This window comes from Carlito syrichta, unplaced genomic scaffold (genome assembly GCF_000164805.1).
Source record: "Carlito syrichta isolate Samal-C Ts95f unplaced genomic scaffold, Tarsius_syrichta-2.0.1 Scaffold307245, whole genome shotgun sequence".
Lineage (NCBI taxonomy): Eukaryota > Metazoa > Chordata > Mammalia > Primates > Tarsiidae > Carlito > Carlito syrichta.
This window is the reverse complement of record NW_007251341.1, coordinates 3208-25023: the sequence shown is the minus strand read 5'-3', so window position 1 is coordinate 25023 and position 21816 is coordinate 3208. Positions and strand designations below refer to the sequence as shown.

The 21816-nt window shown below is 40.3% G+C and overlaps 1 protein-coding gene across 1 annotated transcript in view; it reads right to left on the bottom strand.

Annotated features, from left to right (window-relative positions):
- SEC23IP (SEC23 interacting protein) overlaps positions 1-20426 on the bottom strand; it is a 48886-nt gene extending 28460 nt beyond the window's left edge. The window contains exons 1-6 of the mRNA XM_008064255.2: positions 20054-20426; positions 14042-14574; positions 10012-10222; positions 8992-9185; positions 3848-3937; positions 457-577 (exon numbers count right to left, since the gene is read on the bottom strand). Of these exons, the coding sequence (XP_008062446.1) occupies positions 457-577; positions 3848-3937; positions 8992-9185; positions 10012-10222; positions 14042-14574; positions 20054-20207 (1303 nt within the window). The 5' untranslated portion in view covers positions 20208-20426. The remainder of the gene's footprint in view (positions 1-456; positions 578-3847; positions 3938-8991; positions 9186-10011; positions 10223-14041; positions 14575-20053) is intronic.
- Positions 20427-21816: the final 1390 nt, after the last annotated feature.

The following is a 21816-nucleotide window of genomic DNA, read 5'->3' as shown; positions in this document are numbered from 1 at the left end:
TGGGAGGAGGTGGGGACAAAGAGCCGCTGGTTAATGGATGCAAAAATATAGGTACACAGAAGGAATAGAAGGAATAAGTTCTTGTGTCTAACAGCACAGTAGGATGACTATCGTTAACAATATTTTACTGTATATTTCAAAATATCTAGAAGATTTGAAATGTTCCCAAGAGAAATGATAAATATTTTAAAGATATCCTAATTACCCTGATACAATCTTACACCTTGTATGCATGTATTAAAATATCACAGTACCCCATAAATATATACAATCAATATATATCAATAAAAATAAAGATATAAAAGTAATAAAAAAGACATGTGTCAAACTGGCTTATTTCTGCATGCTATGGCAGGTGATCCTAACAGCTGTGTTTCTTTTTACATCATTCTAAAGAATTATGCTAAAATAGACAAAGAACTGAAAAGACCTCAGTCCTAAACAAACTATACACACCATCAGGAATTTCATCAAGGCTATCATCGATACCACGTTTTACAACCCTGGGCCTTGTCTGTCCATCTTGTGTGGTCCCCCATTCATCTGGCACTGAGGATGGCTGGAACTGAACAATAACCTTCAAGACACAATGGGATTATAACAAAGCTCATTACCAAATTCTTTTTCACTACAGGCTAAGTAATTTATTTTAATACATAATAAACTATACTCCATAGTATGGATAGTTTATAAATCAAAATTAATATTGTTCCCCCAAAACCAATTATGTAAAAGCCCTGCTAGTGTTCATTAACCATCAAAATTAAGCAAATCAATACCATTATTTCCAGTACTTATGTTGGAAAAATCACACAACTAAACCAGAAGTAGTATACCTTGATTTTAAAATGTAACATAAAACTCCAGGTTTACACATAGGATATCAAGGACAAGCTACCGGCAATTGGGAAGTCTTTGTCATATAAAAACGTGTAAGACAAAATCCTCTAAATGGCAAAATTTCCAATTTTTTATAAATTCAAGCCCAATGACAAAAAAATTCATCCTTTTTTAGGAAATCTATTCAGTTCAATCAACTATTAAATTCAGCCTTATGCCATACAAACATTTTTCTTAAAAAAAAAAAAATGAGGGCTGGGCACAGTGGCTCACACCTATAATCCTAGCACTTTGGGAGGCCGAGGTGAGAGGATTGCCTGAGCCCATGGGCTCAAAACCAGCATGGGCAACTTGGTGAGATCTCATCTCTACAATAAACCCAAAATTTAGCTGGGTGGTGGTGGGGTGTGCCAGTAGTTCCAGTTACTTGAAAGGTGGAGTCAGAATAATAAGAACATATGAGCCCAGCAGGTTGAGGTGGCTGTGATCATGCCACCGCACTCCAGTTTGAGCGACAGAGTGAGACTCCAACTCAAAACAAAACTATGAGGTCGGATGCCTCTGTAATCTAAGCACCTTGGGAGGCTGAGGCAGGAGGATCACTTGAGTCCAGGAGTTCAAGACCGTCTTTAGCAAAATAGTAAGACTTCGTCTCTACAAAAAGTCAAAAAGTGTCAGGTGCGGTGGCTCACACCTGTAATCTCAGCACTTTGGGAGACGGAGGCAATAGGATTGCCTGAGCCTAGGGGTTCAAAACCAGCTTGGGCAACTTGGTGGGACCTCATTTCACAATAAATCAAAAACTCAGCCAGGCACGATGTCACACACCTGTAGTTTCAGCTACTTGGAAAGTTGAGGTGGAAGGATCACCTGAGCCCCAGAAAGTTGAGGCTGCAGTGGCCATGAGCGTGCCACTACACTCCAGCCTGGCAACAGAGTAAGACTCCAACTCAAAAAAAAAAAAATCAGAAAGTTAGCCAGGGCATGGTGGTGAGTACCTATAGTACCAGCTACTTGAGAGGTTGAGGCAGAAGGATCACCTGAGCCCAGGAAGTCAATGCTGCAGTGAGTTGTGATCATGCCACTATACTCCAGCCTGGGCTATGGGCTGAGACCCCAACTCAAAAAAATTAAAAAATAAAAATAATGAATATATACTTGATGGTATGCAAAATATTTGTTTGTATAACAAAGCAAAGGGTTAAGAGTGGTTACCGCTGAGTGGAGAAACAAGGAGGGCAGAGGTAGGAGGCTTTTTTAGTTTTCATTTAACACCTTATAAAACTGTTTAAATATTATTGGCATATGAATGTTTTAAATTTTATTTATTTCAATATCAATAAGAACTATAGGTCAGACGTGGTGGCTCAGCCTGTGATCCCAGTACTTTCAGAGGCTGAGGTGAGAGGATTGCCTGAGCCCAGGGGTTCGAGACCAGTCCAGGCAACTTGGTGAGACTTCGTCTCTACAATATATCATAAAAACTAGCCAGGCATGGTGGCATGCGTGTGTAGTTCCAGCTACTTGGAAGGCTGAGGTGGAAGGATCACCTGAGCCCAGCAGGTTGAGGCTTTGGTGGACGTGAGCATGCCACTGCACTCCAGTTTGGGCAACAAGAGTGAGACTCCAACTCAAAAGAAAAAAAAAAAAGAACCATAGAAGTGATAAGATTATGAGTTATTTTTGTTATCTTTTATATTTTTATGTAAAAATAAAAAATCTATTCAGAAAATAAATAAAAAACGCACTTACAAAGTACTGTGTGCTGGCCAGTTGTGGTGGCTCATGGCAGGAGTTTGAAACCAGCCTGGGTAATATAGTGAGACCCCATTGCAAATAAAATAAAATAAAGTACTGTGTGCCAAGCCCTATGCTAGCTACTTTTGCAAAAATTACCTCATTTCATCTAAAACATGACTGTGCATGACCCTCAGAGGTAAATATTGTAGGTGAGAAATCCGGAACTCAGAGCAATTAAGGATGGTAAATAAAATAATTAGAACACCATTAATTAACGGTCTCTCTCTGTTGCCTAGGTTGGAGTGCAATGGTGCAATAATAACTTACTGCAGCCTCAAACTCCTGTCCTCAAGTGACCCTCCCACCTCAGACTCCCAGGGAGTTAAGATTACAGGCATAAGCCACCTCACACAACAGTATTTAAAAAAAAAACAATAAAAGTTCATAGAGACAATATAAATAAAAAGGACACACTTTTGCCTGAAAGGTTAAAGCAGCCATCATCAAGGCCAGGTAAACTATGCCCCATCATTTCTTTTTATAGATAAAGTTTTATTATAAATATCAAACTCACTGGTTTATATATTGCCTCTGGCTGCTTTCAACTAGCTGCCAAGTTGGTAGCTGCAACAGAGTTCACACGGCCTGCAAAGCCTTAAATATTTACTCTCTGGCCCATTATAGAAAAAGCTAGCCGGGCTAGGTGGCTCAGCCTGTAATCCCAGCGCTTTGGGAGGCCAAGGTGAGTGGATTGCCTGAATCCGCGGGTTCAAGACCCGTCCGGGCAACTTGGCGAGACCTCATCTCTACAATAAATCAAAAATTAGCCGGGCGTGGTTGTGCGCACCTGTAGTTCCAGCTACTTGGAAGGCTGAGGCGGAAGGATCGCCGGAGCCCAGCAGGTCGAGGCTGCGGTGGCTGGGAGCGGCCACTGCACTCCAGTCTGGGCGACAGAGTGAGACTCCAACTCAAAAAAAAAAGAAAAAGCTGGCTAACCTCTGATCAAGTGAAAAAATTTATCAAGCAGCTTCTATAGTGTACATTAAACTTTGGTTAACATGTTACAATAAACAGAAACATCAGAAAAATTTAAATTTAAACTGTTTTCGTTTCCATGAGCAATGTGAACTACAGTAAACTATTTTAAAAGCAGTGCATTTGTCCCCACTGTAGAAGTTACTAAAAATGTGTGTGTTTATCAAACACACACAGCAAAATCATTATTAAAATGAACCTAACACTTTAATATCTTAAGTAGCATCATTACCTTTGGGTTGTGCATAACAATAGTCTCTCCACTTGGAAACTCTAATCTGCGGTGCCACTGATTCGTAGTTACAGCTTTTTTATATTCAACCTACAATAATTGAAACAACATATAATCCACCATGATAAATCTATATCATATTGAGAGAAACCGTGAAGGAAAACAATAACCACTGTATAATGGTGATAAAAATAATACTATAGTAGCTCTCACTTACTGATTGGTTACCATACTTTTAAAAAAATCACCTTACAAATATTACCTCATTTAAGTAATTACTCTCAATCACTCCTAAATAATATAAGCCCCATTATACAGAATAGAAAATCAAGGTTAAGACAGTCTACTGGGGCTGCCATAACATGTACTACAAACTGACTGGCTTAAAACAGAAATGCATTGCCCCATACTTCTGGAGCTCTAAGTCCAAAATCAGGGTGTAAGCAGGGCCATGGCTCCTCTCAAATCTGTAAGGAGATCCCCCATGCCTTTTCCTAGCTTCTGGTGGTTGCCAGTAACCTCTGGCATTCCTTGGCTTGCAGCATAACTCCAACTGCTGCCTTCAATTGTCACATGATATTGTCTCTGTGTGTTTGTCCTCATACGGCTATCTTCTTATAAGGACACCAATCATAATGGCTTTGCCCCCCCCTTTCTAGTATGACTTCATTTTAACTAATTACACCTGCAATGACCCTATTTCCAAAGTTGCATTCTGAGGTACTGGGGATTAGTACTTCGACATATTTGGGGGATTGAGGGGGACAATACAATCCATAATAGATTTTTCAAGTACTGTACACAGTTGCACAAATTACACTACTGAGGAGTAGCAATGGCATAGCCGTGGTTCACTCCCAACTAGCATTTTTTGACTCCAAAATCTTAATTGTTCAATATCTTCTTACTCTTTCTCCAGATAGTCTTTCATTGGTATCCACAGGGGATTGGTTCCAGGACTCTTCACAAATACAAAAATACCCAGACATTCAAGTCCCTTATATAAAATAGCACGGTTTTTGCATAAAACCTAATACATTCCCTGTATACATTAAATTATCTCTAGCTTACTCATAATACCTAATATAAGTACTATGTGAATATTTGTTATGCAATATTTTTATTTGTACTATTTATTGTTGTATTGTTATTTTTTTCAGAATGTTCACTTGAGTCTGTAGATGCAGAACCTGTGAATACAGAGGGCTGACTGTACTCTTCTGGTTTCTACAAAGTAAATGTCTACAAAGTAAATGGCCTTTTGGGGAGAAATTCAGCACAAGGTAAGAGGGAGCCACTGGCACACCCATTGTGCAAAGCATTTTTTTCCTCATTTATTTTTTAATTGACAAGTAAACACTGTTAAAAAGTCTTTTTTTAATCAATAATACAGCAATTATTTGACAATCATGTTGAAATAGAAGTCTTGGGCTGGATGTGATGGCTCACACCTGTAATCCCAGCACTGTAGGAGGCTGAGGTGGGAGGACTACTTGAGCTCAAGAGTTCCAGACCAGCCTAGGCAACATAGCAAGACTTGGTCTCTACAAAAAAAAAAAACGCTGGTGCAGTGGCTCCCACCTGTAATCCCAACACTTTGGGAGGCCAAGATGAGAGGCTCTTTTGAGGTCAGGAGTTTGAGACCAGCCTGGGCAACAAAGAAAGGCCTTGTCTGTACAAAAAAATCTAGAAAAAACTTAGCTGGGTATGGTAGCACATGCCACTTGGGAGCCTGAGACAGAAGGACCACCTGAGACTAGGAGTTTGAGGCTATGATTGTGCCACTGCACTCTAGGCTGGGACATAGAGACTTTGACTTTAAAAAAAAAAAAAAAATTAGAAGGGCATGGTGGCACATGTCTATAGTCCCAGCTACTCAGGAGGTTGAGATGGAAGGATCACCTAAGCCTAGGAGATTGAGGTTACAATGAGCTATGAGCGTGCCACTGCACTCCAGCCTGGGCAACAGAATGAGGCCCTGACTCAAAAACAAAATCTTCATCAGCCCTTCTTTACTTTTGAGCCTCTTCTTTACTTTAAAAAATAAAAAATTTAGCCGGGCTCGGTGGCTCAGCCTGTAATCCCGCACCTTGGGAGGCTGAGGTAAGTGGATTGCCTGAGCCTGCGGGTTCGAGACCCGCCTGGGCAATTTGGCGAGACCTCATCTCTACAATAAATTAAAAAATCAGCTGGGCGTGGTAGCGCGCGCCTGTAATTCCGGCTACTCGGAAGGCTGAGGCAGAAGGATCTCCAGAGCCCAGCAGGTCGAGGCTGCGGTGGTCGGGAACGGCCACTGCACTCCAGTCTGGGTGACAGAGTGAGACTCCAACTCAAAAAATAAAAATAAAAAATAAAAAATTTAAACATATTTGTTTATCATTTCTAAAGTTAGGCCACAAACAAAAATAGTTAAAGATAAAGCTTCACCATCTTCAGAATTTTCACTTTTTAATATTCCTTTTCAATCTTTATCCTTCTTTTTTTTTTTTTTTTTGAGTTGGAGTTCACTCTGTCACCCAGGCTGGAGGGCAGTGGCACACTCCCGGCCACCGCAGCCTCGACCTGCTGGGCTCCGGAGATCCTCCCTCCTCAGCCTTCCAAGCAGCTGGAACTACAGGCACGCACTACCACGCCCAGCTAATTTTTTATTATTTTAGAGACGGGGTCTCGCCAAGGTCTCCGGGCAGGTCTCGAACCCGCGGGCTCAGGCAATCCTCTTGCCTCGGCCTCCCAAAGTGCTGGGATTACAGGCTGAGCCACCAAGCCCTGCCAATCTTTATCCTTATAATAAGTCTGATTTGGTAAGGATTTCATATGTCATCTGTCAAAATGGTCTTGGTTATCCTTCACATTTTTATCTTCCATATACAATTTTGGAGCAGTTTGCAAATTTTACCTAAAAAAAAATGTTGATGAGATTTTGATTGGGATTACCTAAAATTTATCAAATAATTTGGGATAACTGACATCTTTATGACATTGAGGTTCTATATGCATGAACATAATATTTAGTTCCATTTCTTGAAGTCATCTTTTATGTTCTTCAATTTTGTTTTGTGGTTTTCTCCATATGTACCTTTTCTTACGCTTTTTGCCTATATAGCCTACAGTTTTGTCAGTGCTATAAATAGTATCTCTATCTCCTTTTTCTACTATAGTTTCTAATCAATTATTTCTATTATATGGGAATATGACTAACTCATATATGTTGATTTTAAATCCACAGACTTGCTAAACTCTTGTAGTAGTGCTTATGTTAGTTCTAGGGGTTTATTGATTGTCCATATACACAATCACACCTTCATCATATTAAAAGTGTTTTGTTTCCAATACTTCTGTTGTTTTGTCTTAGTGCTCTGACAGGACAGGCCCACCTATACAATGCTAAGCAATATGTACCATCTGGTTCTCTGTCATTGGCTTTCTCACTTCCTAACCTCCTCTGTCTCCTCTCTGATCTGGTGTGTTTCCTGGAAGAGTCTGAAAAAAAGCTAAGGTGTCCCTAGGTTAAGACAGTCATGTGCTGTTCAGAAGGTCAGTACATAGATAGCTCTTCTACCCTCAAAGTCTATGTCACCCATATATAATCAAATACAGTTAAGGTAAAGGGTATATTTTCGGATACTGCTTAGACTTGAAAATGTATATTTCAGTTTCAAAATAATAAGACTAACCATTTAACCTTGGGACATTATGGCTTTGAGGCCAAAGGTACCCCAAATCATAGTATATCTTTGTTTATTATTTATTTAGGTTTAAAATTAAGCTATAGATATCACATTCTTTTACACATTTTAGTCCTTATTCAAATAACTAAAATTATCTTTTAAGAGGTTGGTCAGGCAAAGTGGGGACCAAAGGGAGGCCCAAACTTTACTTATACGATGACCACTTGTATACCTAATCCTGAATTGTACCCCACATCTTTAAAATTAAAAAATTTTTAAAAAGAGATTTGTGCCTCCTGATATTTGGTATTTCCAAAGACAAAATTAATTTGATGTCTTCTCTTATAATTAGTGTAGAGTTTGATTTGAAAGAAAAGATCATGATTAAATTTTTACTTCTATTAATGATATGTTCCTCAAGAAAAAAAATTTAATAATAGTTACACTTGAATTGTCAGTTCCTAAGAACAAAACATATAGTTCTTATTGAAGTTATTCACAACATGAATCTAGGGTCGGGCATGGAGGCTCATGCCTGTAATGCCAGCACTTTGGGAGACCAAGGCATAAGGATTGCTTAAGCCCAGTAGTTCAAGACCAAGCTAGGCAACATAGCAAGACCTCATCTCTATAAAAAGATGTTTTAAAATAGCTAGGCATGATGGTGTGCATGTGTAGTCAGTCCCAGCTACTTGTGCTAAAGGATCACTTAAGCCCATGAGGTTGAGGCTGCTATGACCTGTGATCATGCCACAACAATCCAGCCTGGGTGACTGAGTAAGATCCTGACTAAAAACAAAAAAAGAAAAGAAAAAGAATCTAGGGATGAATTACATTTTAGAGACCCTTTTTATATTAATGTTAGTGTTGATTAAACAACACTAGCATTTGAAAAGTTAACTGAGGTGTTCTAAATCTCATTTCCCATATATGTAACAATTCATTTAATGTATTTCAAATACCTAACACTCAACTCTTGAGTAAAATTATCACAACAAATTAACACAATTATATAAAACAACATTAACCACCTAATTTCTTGAAGAAATCTATAATTTCTTGAAGCCAGTTAATAAGTTTCATGACACTTCTTCCAATTCTGTTTATTTTCACAAATTAGAGGTTAGTTTCATGAATTAAAGGCTTGCCTTTTACTATCAATTTGAAAATGTCCATATGCTGCTCAGCATGTCAACAACAAATCCCAGCAGCCTAAGTTTTACCGAAGGTTTAATACAAGCACCTTATTAGATATGTGATGTGCCTCTGAAAAACATATTCTATCTTTAGATACGAATGACATGATTAGTACCTCATGAATGATGGCACCACTTAAAAAGCAATCTTTTTTGCAAACAACATCAAGACATCTTGTAAATAAAGTCAGTTCTGCTGTGAGTGGTGTTACATGAGGCTCCAATGTTTACAGGGCCTACAGTTTTTAAAGAAAAGCATAAAGAAATAAAGCACTCATACCTCTAGTTTTTCACTGAACTCCTCTGTATAGGGAATAAATCTGCTATCTGTGTCCCCCTTGTAAAACCAAGTACAGCGTCTCACTTCAGCTGGCTCCTCCTCCCAATACACGGCTTTCCTCATTCGGTCATAAAGATAAACATCATAGCGCCCCCCGTCTGTGCCTAGAACCACACTTTCAGGGTCTGGCTGGACTAGAGAACAAAATCAACACTTTACCCAACTGTAACAAGACATATTTTAAAATAATGAATAATAAATATGGTGATCAGTCAATTCTTACAGACAAATAACTAAGCTCATTTTTACTTAAAAATAGAACTTTAGGATTAATCGCTGATACTCAAAATTATGACTCTTCTTAAGTCATAAGAAATAGCCAAGGCAACTGTAAAAACATGAACATAAAATAATGCAAATAACAGGTACATTTTTCTAAATCAAAGCAATAATGTCTATGTGCAGCACTACTCCATGGAGCATGTTTCTAAAGGACATTAATAGGTGTTCTTTAAGTCCCAAGATCATATAACATCGAGATAAACAAAGAAACATTTCTACACTGCTGAACCTCTCAGAGCCTTATAACAGTCCTGTGCACCATCTTTCCCAAGAGGCAGAGGTAGTAAGCATCATTTCCAAAACTCATTGGACCATAGAACCCTTTTTTCAGAGCATCTCCAGTAAATGCTTTATAACTACAGAGTATCTCCAGAAAATGTCCCCATAACTACAGATGAATAAGGGAAATAGAAAAATTGAAACCTGGATTATATAAACTACTCAACTTCTCTAATTTAAAACATCTATAAACAAAGAAGGAAATTATTAAAACATTTCTTCTAATACCTTGCTCAGTAACTCAGGACCTATATTACTATTACCACCCTAAGGTACAGAGTCTGGTGGGGTCTAAAAGGATTAAGAAATTTGACATTCACAAAAAAGGAGACCATGGACAAATACTCAATTTCTTCTCATCCTAAAATCAGGTATGAATGATGTATGACCAGTACTTACCTGAATTATAGATTTCTTCAAGATTCAAAGAATCAAACACACTGAAAGGCATCCATAGTTGTTTATATTCTACCTCTTTGCAGTAAAACCAGTGGGGCTGAACAGGTTCATATTGGTTTTGAAGTAAAAAAGGAGGTGGCACCTGCACAGGTGGAACCCCAGGTCTAGCAAGTACCTGCTGATGTGTTGGTGGCTGCATTGAAGGAGGATTCTGAAAGAGACAGCAAAGTTAAGACTATCATACTTGTCTAGAAGAACAACTTTGTATATGCTTCAGACCCAAACTGATTAGTGATAATCATCCTACACACATTTCTGGACAATTATTTAGTGTAATAACTAGGCCCCAAAGCAGTTAAAAAATGTCTTAATCTAATAAAACCCAAAATCAGCTGCAAAGTAAACTAAACTTTCTCACACCAATGGGAAAGTAAACTAACACCTTTACAAAAATCAGTCTAGCAATAAATCTCCCATGATTTATGTAATCTTCAAAATGTGCATATTCCTTGACTCACCATCCTATCTCTAAGAATTTATCCTAAAGATGTAATTACAAAAGCAAGTAAAAACCACAAAGATGTACACCAAAAAGTTATTTATTTTATTTTTATTTTTTGAAGTTGTAGTCTCACTCTGTCACCCAGGGTAGACAGAGTACAGTGGCACGACCAGGCTCACCACAGCCTTGATCTCCTGGGCTCAGGTGATCCTTCCACTTCAGCCTCACAAGTAGCTGGGACTACGGGCATGCACTACCATGTCCAGCTAATTTTTATCTTTTTTGTAGAGACAAAGTCTCTCTATGTTGCCCAGGCTTGTCTTGAACTCCTGGGCTGAAGCAATCCTCCCATCTCAGTCTCCCAAAGTACTGGGACTACAGGCATGAACCACTGCACTTGGCCCAAAGGGTTATTTATAATAGAAAACCACTAGAAATAATCTTAATACCTAAAAGAATCCTGACTAAATAAATTATATTTCATTCAAGTGCTAGATTCTCTAAAACCATTAAAATGTTTTAGAAAAAAATCAACATCTAAAATATGTTCACAAGACAGATTATAAAAACCACATGTACTATATGATGCTTGCCTAGAAAAAAGATAATGAAGACATACAACAAATTGAAAATAGTAGTTATCTACAGAAAATTTTTATTAATTTGGTAACTCTGCACTTCTCAAGTTTTCTACAGTAAAAATTCTTTTAATATCACGCCAGCACAGCATTTCATGCCTGTAAACCCAGTACTTTGGAAGGCCAAGGCAGAAGAATTGCTTGGGCCTAGAAGTTTGAGACCAGCCTAGGCAGCATAGCAAGATTCTATCTATACAAAAAAAAAAAAATCAAAAAAATTAGCCAAGTGTGGTGGTGTATACCTATAGTCCCAGCTACTGGGGAGGCTGGAGCATAAGGATCCCAGAGCCCAGGAGGTCAAGGATGCAGTGAGTGAGTTAGACCCTGACTCAAAAAAATTAAATTAGAATACAATTATTTTAAAATATTTTAGTTAAGTCACTTTAAAGTGTTATATCAACATGGGATTTACTGAAGTTGACAGATATATTGTGGCTCTGTAAAACAATATTTTTTTCCTTAGGAAATACACACTAAAGTATTCAAGAGTAAAGAATCACACAAAGTATTTAACTGATCTTCAAATATTTCCCCAAAACTGCATACATAGAGACAAGAAGGAAAGAAGAGGAGACAGTAGAAGAGGAAGAGAGTGGGATGGAGGAGAGGGGGAGGGGAGAAGAGGAAAGGAAGGGAGAGAGGAGGGCTCAAACATACGAGCATGTGCACATGCACAAATTAAAAAACAAATGGGAAAAAATGTTAATGACAGGTAAACCTGGGTAAAAGATACAGGAGTGTTCTTTGAGCTATTTTTATTTTTGCAACTTTTCTTTAAATTTGAAATTTTTATTTTTGTTTTTTTGTTTGTTTGTTTGGAGATAGGGTCCTGCTGTTATCCAAACTGGAGTGCAGTGGGACAATCTTAACTCACTATAACTTCAAACTTCTAAGCTCAAGGGATCTTCCCACCTCAACCTCCCAAGTCACTAGTACTGCAGACACACTACCATGTCCAGTATTTTTAAATTTTTTGTAGAGACAGGGTCTCTCTATATTGCCCAGGCTTATCTCAAACTCCTGGTCTCAAGATATCCTCCTGCCTCAGTCTCCCAAAGTTCTGGGATTACAGATGTAAACCACTGTGCCCGATTCATTTCTTAAAATTTGTAATTTAAAATTAAAAAAAAAAAATAGTCGGGTGTGGTGGTAAACACCTGTAGTTCCAGCTACTTGGAAGGTTGAGGCAGAAGGATTGCCTGAGCCCAGCAGCTCGAGGCTGCGGTGGCCATGAGCATGCCACTGCACTCCAGCCTGGGCGACAAAGTAAGACGCTGATTCAAAAAAAAATTTTGATCAGCAAACTAGAATTAGTTTTCTACAGTTAGCAAAAATACTAACCTATTATACATATTATGAATCTGGTTACTTTCTTTTTTTTTTTTTTTGAGTTGGAGTCTCACACTGTCGCCCAGACTGGAGTGCAATGGCCACTCCCGGCCACCGCAGCCTCGTCCTGCTGGGCTCCGGCGATCCTTACCCCCCAGCCTTCCAAGTAGCCGGAATTACAGGCGCACGCTACTACGTCCGGCTGATTTTTTTATTTATTGCAGAGATGAGGTCTCGCTGCCCAGGCAGGTCACTCTGGTTACTTTCTAATATGCTGAAATCTAACATTGTCAAAAGTTTGTATATAGGTATGGTTTAAATTAAATGACAAAACAGAGTCCATTCTCTATCTCCAAGAGGGAAGTTAGGTTACACTCTGATCACAACATTGCTATCTCTGACACAATGAGAGATTCCCTATTTTTATTTATTTCTGAGTTAGAGTCTCACTCTTGTCACCAAAACTGGAGTGTAGTAGCACGCCCACGGCTACTGCAGCCTCGACCTACTGGGCTTAGGCAATCCTTCCACCTCAGTTTTCCAAGCAGCTGGAACTACAGACACATGCCACCACACCCAGCTCATTTCCCTATTTAAAAAAAAATTTGTTTAATTTTGAGACATCTCGCTCTGTTGCCCTGGATGGAGTGCAGGGGGCACAATCACGGCTCACTGCAGACTCAATCTCCTGGGCTCAGGTGATCCTTGCACCTCAGCCTCCTAAGTAGCTGGGACTAGAAGCACATGCCACCAAGTCTGGCTTTTTTATTTTTTGCTGACAAGAGGTCTCACTCTGTTGCCCAGGCTGGTCTCAAACTCTTGGGCTCAAGCAGTCCTCTTGCTTCAGCCTCCCAAAGGGCTGGGATTATAGATGTGAGCCACCGTGCCCTGCCCAGTTCCCCCAGCTTTTTTTATTCAGTTGATTTCTCTTTGGAAGACAATTGAACAATTAGTTGGGGAAAAACATAAGGGTATTTCATAAAATTTACATCGTGCAAATGTTATTCCATTATCTCCCCTTAAGATAGAATTTGACTATATAGATTCAAACTCCATAAAAATAAAAAAATTACCAGAGTAATCCATTTTAGTCCCCGGAGTGTTTTGGATGATCAGTGTAATTAAAAGATGATAAACTGGCACTCTGTTAAGACAATAATTGTGTCAATTCTCATGTCTCTAGATGATACTTATTACTGGTTTCATACACTAAAATCTGAAAGTACTGGTATGTAGCTAACTCATTAAAATCAATTACCACTTCAAAAAATCAGTAATATATTGTAAAATATGAGTCATCCATTGAGCTACCTTTAAAAGAATGTTTACTCATGTAGCTTACAAAGGATACCCTCTGAAAATAACTTGTCGTCATATCAATTATAAAATGTGCAATGTTTTTTTATTTTTGTTTTTTATTTATTTATTGAGAGAACAGAGAAGCTCCCTCAGTGGGAGGGGACCCAAAGGGGTTGCCCCATGCAATGCTTTTAAAACACAGGCTAAAGTGAGAACGAGAGAAAAAAAATTAGAGTGAATAAGTAGGACATAAAAACCATACCGGAGGCAAAGATCCTGGAGGAATCTGGTACATTTTAACAGGGGGTCCAGGAGGTAGAGGGTGAGCAGGAGGTCCTGGTATCTGGCACTGCTGCAGCTGGGGTGGTGCAATGTAAGGATTAGCTCTGCTGCTGCCAGGGGTATGGCGATACGGATTATACCCTGGTTGAGGGGCTGCTTGAGGTGGACTCCCAAAATTTAAAGGAGGGAGACTACTAGGCTGAGAAGGTAGGTAAGTATTTATTCCCATCATTGAGGAAGGTGGAGCACCGTGCTGAGCCATTGAAATGGATGATGAAAATGGATTCGACACATCTTGGGATCCAGTTGTAAAAGGGAGAGCAGTTGTGGGCTTGGAGAATGCTGACTGTCCAACCGACGTTGCTGCAGTTGTTAATGGTGACTGTCCAATATTCCCAAAAGGATCACTACTGTTTGATACCTGAGAGAAGTAACTAAATGTCTGTGGGGTAGAAGTGTGAATAGAAGTCTGACCAAGGAAGCTGTCCTCCTCACCAACATCGGTGGAATCCTCTGAAACAGAACCAGAGGGCAAATGTTTTAAAGGGCATTCTATCATTCTGTAGATATTATTCTATAAGAAAGAGGTAGAAATTGGAACTCTTAATTTGCTACTCAAACATTTTTTTCTATAGTACAGAAAAAAAAAACTTTTTTCTTTTTTTCTTTGAAAACTTAGTTTCTTTGAAATGAAAAACTAGAAAATACGAGTAAGAAAAAACAAAGGAGGGAAAAATTATAATTCATTCATAAGCCCACCTCCCAGAGACTATCACTGTTCACATTCTTAACACTTTGGTATTTACCCTTCCATACTCTTTAAATTAGTATAAGACTTATTTATTATTTATTTCATAAACATACACTTATATTTGGAAAAAATCTATACTATCTGTATATATTATTTGTAATTTTTTTGGTAAGAAATAATTCAAATGTTATTCCACTACCCAAATACATATCATTTTATTTCTACAGTGATGACAAAAAACTAAAGTGCAGCTATTAACTCTGTTGACAAGAAGGGGTGTGTCAGTGCTCTTACCTACAAAGCACTTATTGTACAAATGAACACGTGGTATTTGTAGTTCCAAGGCAAAGTAGGTCAACCATGAATTGCTATCCCTAACATCACGCAGTATCATGGTCTCATATCATTACAGAACATCAAAATGCTAGAAAAGTAACTTTCTAACCAAGGGAAGTTCTCTTCACTTCTCTTTGTCAAACTTGATCTTCACTATGTATGTTAATAACTCCAAATAATTTCTCTTCTGTCACAGCAACTTAGATGGACTTAGAGGCTATAATACTGAGTGATCTATCACAGAAACAAAGAACTCAGTACCACATGTTCTCACTCATAAGCGGACCTTGAACAACTATCATAATACTATAAGAAAGGGATTGGCAGTGGTGGGAATCTGCCAGGGGAGGGAGGGCACACCTCATCAACAAGGTTACCTGCATAATGAACATTTGTATACCTAACCCTGAACTGAACCCCACATCTTTAAAATAAAAATTTTTTTTTAAATTTTCTCTTCTACTACCAAGCTGTAAAATAAAAGCACTTTCAGTCCAGATGCAATGGTCATGTCTGTAATCCCACTACTTTGAGAGGCCGAGACAGAAGGATTGCTTAAGCCCAGGAGTTCGAGACCAGCCTAGGCAACATAATGAGAATTCATGTATATAAAAAATAAAAATAAAAATATTAGCCAGGCACAGTGGCACACACGTGTAGCCCCAGATACTCAGGAGGCTGGAGGATCGCTTAAGCCCAGGAGTTTGAGGCTGCCTTGAGCTGTGATTATGCCACTGCACTCCAGCCTGAGTGACAGAGTGAGAACAACTCAAAAAAATAAATAAATAAATAAACATAAAAAAGAAAAGTACTTTTCCTCTACATCACCTCAAAAGTCCATCTCATTCCTGTTTACTAAACTTTTATGAGTCCTTAACGTGTAAGCTTTTCTTCATCTTCCTGCTCCTCATCTTTCCTGTTCCTGTCTCATTCCCTCTTATCTTCTTGCAAGGAGAGGGGTGGAGCCACTCTTAGTACACAGGCACACTTTGGTCCTGGCCTTGGAGACCTGCCAAAGAGTTCCAAACTCTGGGCTCCTTCTTGATCTCTGCTGAAGGAAGCCATGGGGCTCACAGAGATTCTGGCTTGAGCTTCTAGGTTGCTCCCACTACAATTCACACCCATCAATTTAAGATGCTCCACAGTTCAAAATACTCCTCTCACTTGTGTCTTTGTAACTAAAAATGAAATATCACTTCCTACACAAGGCCCTTTGTCTGCTTGGATCATTCCAGTTCTCTGCTATATCTCCAGTTCCCACCCCTCTTTTCAGGTCCCTGATCCTCACCTGGACAGATCTTTATTTCTTAGTTCAATTCTCAATGATTAAAAGCATGAAAAGGAGAAAAAAAAAAACAAAAACAAACCTCAATGGTATCTTTCATCTTTTAAGAAAATCTGAAGGCTAGGCGCAGTGGCTCAAGTCTATAATCCCAGCACTTTGGGAGGCTGAGGCAAAAGGATTGCCTCAGCCCACTGGTTCGAGACCAGCCTGGGCGATTTGGCAAGACCTCCTCTCTACAATAAATCAAAAAATTAGATGGGCGTGGTGGTGTGCGCCTGTAATTCCAGCTACTTGGAAGGCAGAGGCAGAAGGATCACCTGAGCCCAGTAGGTAGAGGCTGCAGTGGCCATGAGCAAGCCACTGCACTCCAGCCTGGGTGACAGAATTAGATTCTGACTCAAAAAGAAAGAAAAAAAGAAAACTTGAAATCGACCTGGTCCAAGAAACTTTTTTCTGATTAGCATCAATTATAAATGAAATGCTGATGTCCACATACTGCCACCCTCACCTCAAGACCACTTTATAATTTCCTATGGATACATACAACATCTAGAGCCATAACTTTAATGGGTACTTGTATACTTGTGACACTCCCAACTCTGTCTCAAACCCAGACTGTTCTCAACTGTTCTGGAATCTATTTTCCAGTTACTTCCTCAATACTTTTGGCAAACTCAACCATATATATACCTCAAACTCAATAAGCCTAAAACTGAATTTATTATCTTAAGTACCCCGTGCTCCTTTGTATATATCTTACTATCTCAATAGATGTTTGCCAGCACGCAACCAGACATTCAAACCAGAAATCTCAAGTCTCTCAGACTCTTTTCTCCCTCTGATACTCTTAATCATTCAAATATTAATTCAGGATATACTTATACAGGATCCACTATGTGCCAGGCACAGAGCTCAGTCTTGGAGCTAAAACTGCACAAGAATGGACCTCTGTGCTGCAGAGCTGATGGTCTGGCCTTCTGTGGAGTCTCTAAGTCCATACAACTGTACAGTCTAAAAATCTGTTGCATTTGCTCCTGCTCTTCATACTCAATGTGGCTGACCTGGACTAGACTGCCCTCTGCTCCTGCCTGCCTCTTACCATGGCCTCCAGGATAACCACTCTTGCTGCAGTCAGTCTTTACCCAGTGCAACAAGAGGAAACTCCAGTCTTTATGAAACACACCTCTAATTTTGCTGCCTTGTTTAAAATCCTTCAGAGGCTCCCTCATACCCCACAGGACAAACTACAAACTCTTGAGTATGGTGTATGAGGTCCACAGACCACAGGAGCCACTCCCCTGGGCAGACTCTAGTCACAGAGATCTACTGGGGCGGGGAGTGAGGAGCGAGGAGAAAAGGAAAAGAAGGGACCAGGGAGAAGGGAGAGGTTCATCCTTGTCCCATTCCACCCACCACCAACTCGTGCCAAATCTGCTAATTTTCTCACACCTCCAGACCTTATACATATGCCTATCTCTCCAGACTCCCTCATTTCCATGTACCCTTCAACTCTCATCTCAATGAGTAAGTCCTCTATGAGGCCCAGAAGGCCTAAGGAACATCCGCTTCGCACTCAGCCAGCTGAGACCCAAAGAGTTCACAGCAGCCAATCCCTCTTTCTAACTGTTCTAAACCTGTATCCTGATTGTTTACACAGATGGGTACTCATATACATATAAACAACGTACGGTCATTGAGGGCAGAGCTATCTGCTCTTCTGTGTCTTCCTAACATCTGGAACAGGCCTCACAAACAGAAGCTGCTCAATCCATTTTTGCTGAATGTATGAAATTGCTTCCTATGTGTCTCTTTCACTGATATGATTGACTGTTGCTTCCAGAAGATGGGTTCTTTTGTCTCTAGAAATTCTCTGAATGGGTCTCAAACTACTAAATATTTTAGAGAGGTGAAAAAATACTTGCTAAACAATTTTAGCTCTAAAAACTATTACTATTCTCACAAAAAGGTAAGCTCTCTGTCCAAGAAACAAAAGTTCTAAAGAAGGTATAGTAATCCTGTACTTATCAATGAAAATGTTTAGCATTAATTGATAGTGACACACACAAACCAAATACTATATAACAAGGAAAATGAACATGAACCAAACAACATTAATGAAGCAGGGAATGATATGAAAGCCCCAGTATGACCTTATTTATTCCTGCATCCTTCCACAGTGTTCTGTTCCAGCCACGCTGGTTCTTAACCAAAGACAGCAATGCCTAAACTGCATTGTCAAAATGAGACATATGTGTTCCAGATACCTGTTCTTTCATTCATTCAACACGTATCTACTGAATAATTGGTCTACTTCATATCAGGCACAGTACTAGGCAGTGGGGATATAACAGTGAATAAAACTAGGTTCTTGCTTTCATGAGCCTAATGCTTGTGGGGCAGAATAAGCAAATATGTGTACACGTCAGGCAGTAATAAAGCACCAAGAAGAAACATAACAAGGGAAGAAGAACATTCCTGTACAGCTGCTTCGAATATGCCTCTCTTCACCTGTCCATGAGCTTTCCTTAGTCCTCCAAGCAACAATAAGTTACTCCCCGGAAAAAAAAATTCAGCATCTAATGAGGATCTATGTACTAGGCACCAAACAAGATCCTGGAAATAAATAGATAATTAAGTTGCAGCTACAAACTTCAAGAAGCCCACAGTCCAAATAGAGAAGTAGACATATTTGTTTCACAAACACTATATCACACTATGTGCCAGTAAAGCACTATAATTAGTGCTTTACAAAAATGAATGCCCTTATTGCATTCTACAAGGCTCTACATATAGAGAAGAAGCTGAAGCACAGAGAGGTAAGTAACATGCCTATGGTCCCACAGTAAGTTACTTGCAGGGCCAGGACTGAAGCACAGTCAGTCAGTGCACCTAAACACCATGCTGTATCACGTAGTCATGAAAAAGCAATCTCCCTAGACAATAATACAAATAGGAAAAAAGTTAGGGTGCACATAGGAATGGGGGCCTAAGAGAACAAGAAAGAAGCTTCTTAGAAGAAGTGATGGACTGTCTTTTAAAATGAGAAATGCATTCTATACCTCTACTTCACAAATATTGTATCTATCCTAGAAGAGGAACACTGTCTATTCTAGGAGATATCCTAGGAGATATTCTACTGTATTCCAGCAGCATCCTAGTAGGAGACAGCCTAGTGTATCCTAGGAGAGGACCACCACTGTTCGTTCATCTTAGGAAATAGCTTGCTGTAATCTAGGAGATAAGCTATATTGTAACCTAGGAGTCTCCTAGCAGGACACAGTCTACTGTATTCTAGGAGGGCCACTGTCTAATTTATCCGCATTCACTGCCAGCGGACACCAATAGGTGTTCAACAAAGATTCGCGGAATGCTAGTGCACTAGTGTCCAGCACTCTGGACAACTCGGAAAAGAGGTTCCTGTGACGAAGAGCAAGCCTCATTATCGGCTCTCCCCCCAACCCCCCCAAATCTCAAAGCCCCTGGCCCACTTAAGTCTCTGAATGTCCTGCCAAGTCACCCAGAGATTTAATTGAGGCAGAAGGAAAGACTCTCCCCTAACCCTCGTCACCTTCTGACCCCCGCCCGCCTCGTCGCACACGGGACCGCCCTCCCCTTACTACCTCCGGGCAAGAGCAGGGAGGCCGGGGAAGCGGCCGCTTGGGTGACTGGGATGAAGGGCACGTTGAAGCTGAACTCCGTGGCCGAGGAGGAGAAAAGTAAGTTAGTGCTAGACGAGGAGGTGGAGGTGCCGCCGTTAGACTTCCTTTCGGCCATGACTGCAGCTCACTGTCCGTTACACGTCTCCGGACAGCCGGCGCCGCACCACTGGCCGGAAACCAGTCACTCTCGGGGCCAGCGCACTTCCGCACTTGCGCCTAGAAGCCGGAACTCCAAGCAGCTAGTCTAGGGCCGTCTCCCTTCCCCTAGTCAGCGCCGCCAAAAATCAACATGGCCACGCAGGTTTCACGCCCGAGCCTAGCACGTGACACCCTCCGCAGCTGCGCAGGCACAGCCGGAGGCTGAGGGCGGAGACCCGGTGGGGGTGTGGCCCTGCTGGCTCTAGATCTGTGTACCGATTGAGCCGAAAGTCAGTGTTTGTGAGAGGAGTTCTGGACTTCTTAAAAGTACAGACAGGGTAGTTTTACCCGCAAAGATTTTGGCGGAATGGCGGAAGCCCACAGGAGCAGGAAATGGACCCTGCCAGAAGGAGGGAGTGAGGGAGGAGGTTGTGTGGGCAGTCCGCAGCCAAACTCACCCGCTCTGCCACCCACGAGTCTTTCTGGACTGAACTGAACTCTTCTCCTTGGCCCAGAAATAGAAATGGTAACACTCTTTCCGTTTTAAGCCATCGGGAGAAAAAAAGTTGCTTACCAGAGGATTGAAATGTAGGGACGTGACTTTTTAAATAGCTTTCTATAGTTCCCCCTCAGTAATCTGACTAGTTCAACTCAGAATGCCCTGTGGATACCTTGGACATAATTGTCATCTTTCATAGAGATTATAAAAGAAAAAAATAACACGGGCAATCTTTGAGCGTCTTGGGGGATGGGAGAGGGAGATGAGACTCCAAAATAAGCCTCGAAATAATGAAACTTACTTCCTGCTTTTTACACATATATAGAGCCTAAGTTTACTAGTTAATTGTATAACTATCTAATGTGCTTACTGTAAAAGATTTTTATAAAGCCTGACACTTGTTAAACAGTAAGATAGATTTTATATAGTAACTATTGCAATAGGGAAAAGGGCCCAGCATGAATTGAAGTTTGCTTAAATAAAAGTTTGGAGGTTTTTTCAAGACTGTAATGTGCTAAGGAAAGGCATCGAGGAATGTAAAGAGAGGTTAGTCCTCTGGGCCGTCTAGTTTTGTTAACTGGTGCTTATCTGGAGGAGACACATAATTCTCCCATCTTCATGACAGACAGTGGTTGGTGTAAGTTAGAGCAAGGGAACCACGGGACTCAGAGTAAACGACAACTATCTCTTTGAGTGTTTGCATCTCAATGAGACATCTCTCCTATCCTTGAGAAGACAGTTCTCAGTGGGCAGAAATTTCCCTTACATCTCAAAGAGACAGAGGAAGGATTTACAATTGGAAGCTTTCTAAAGTAACTGCTCTAAGAAGGATTTCGGGGGTCTATCACCAGGTTTTGGCTGGAACAAACTAAATTCTCTTGGTAGTGTTGAGCTTACTCAGGCAGGCATTTTAAAGGGGGGGCTGGGATCACTCTAGATACATGGCCTTAAGCTGCTAGCTGCCATGCTAGAGTTTGGTCAAGAAGAGAGTCTTTATCATTATTATGGGAGGACAGAGCAGTGTACTAAACACGAGAAGTATATAAGATAGACATGGGACCTTTTCCTCTTATCACTTAAAGTCTGG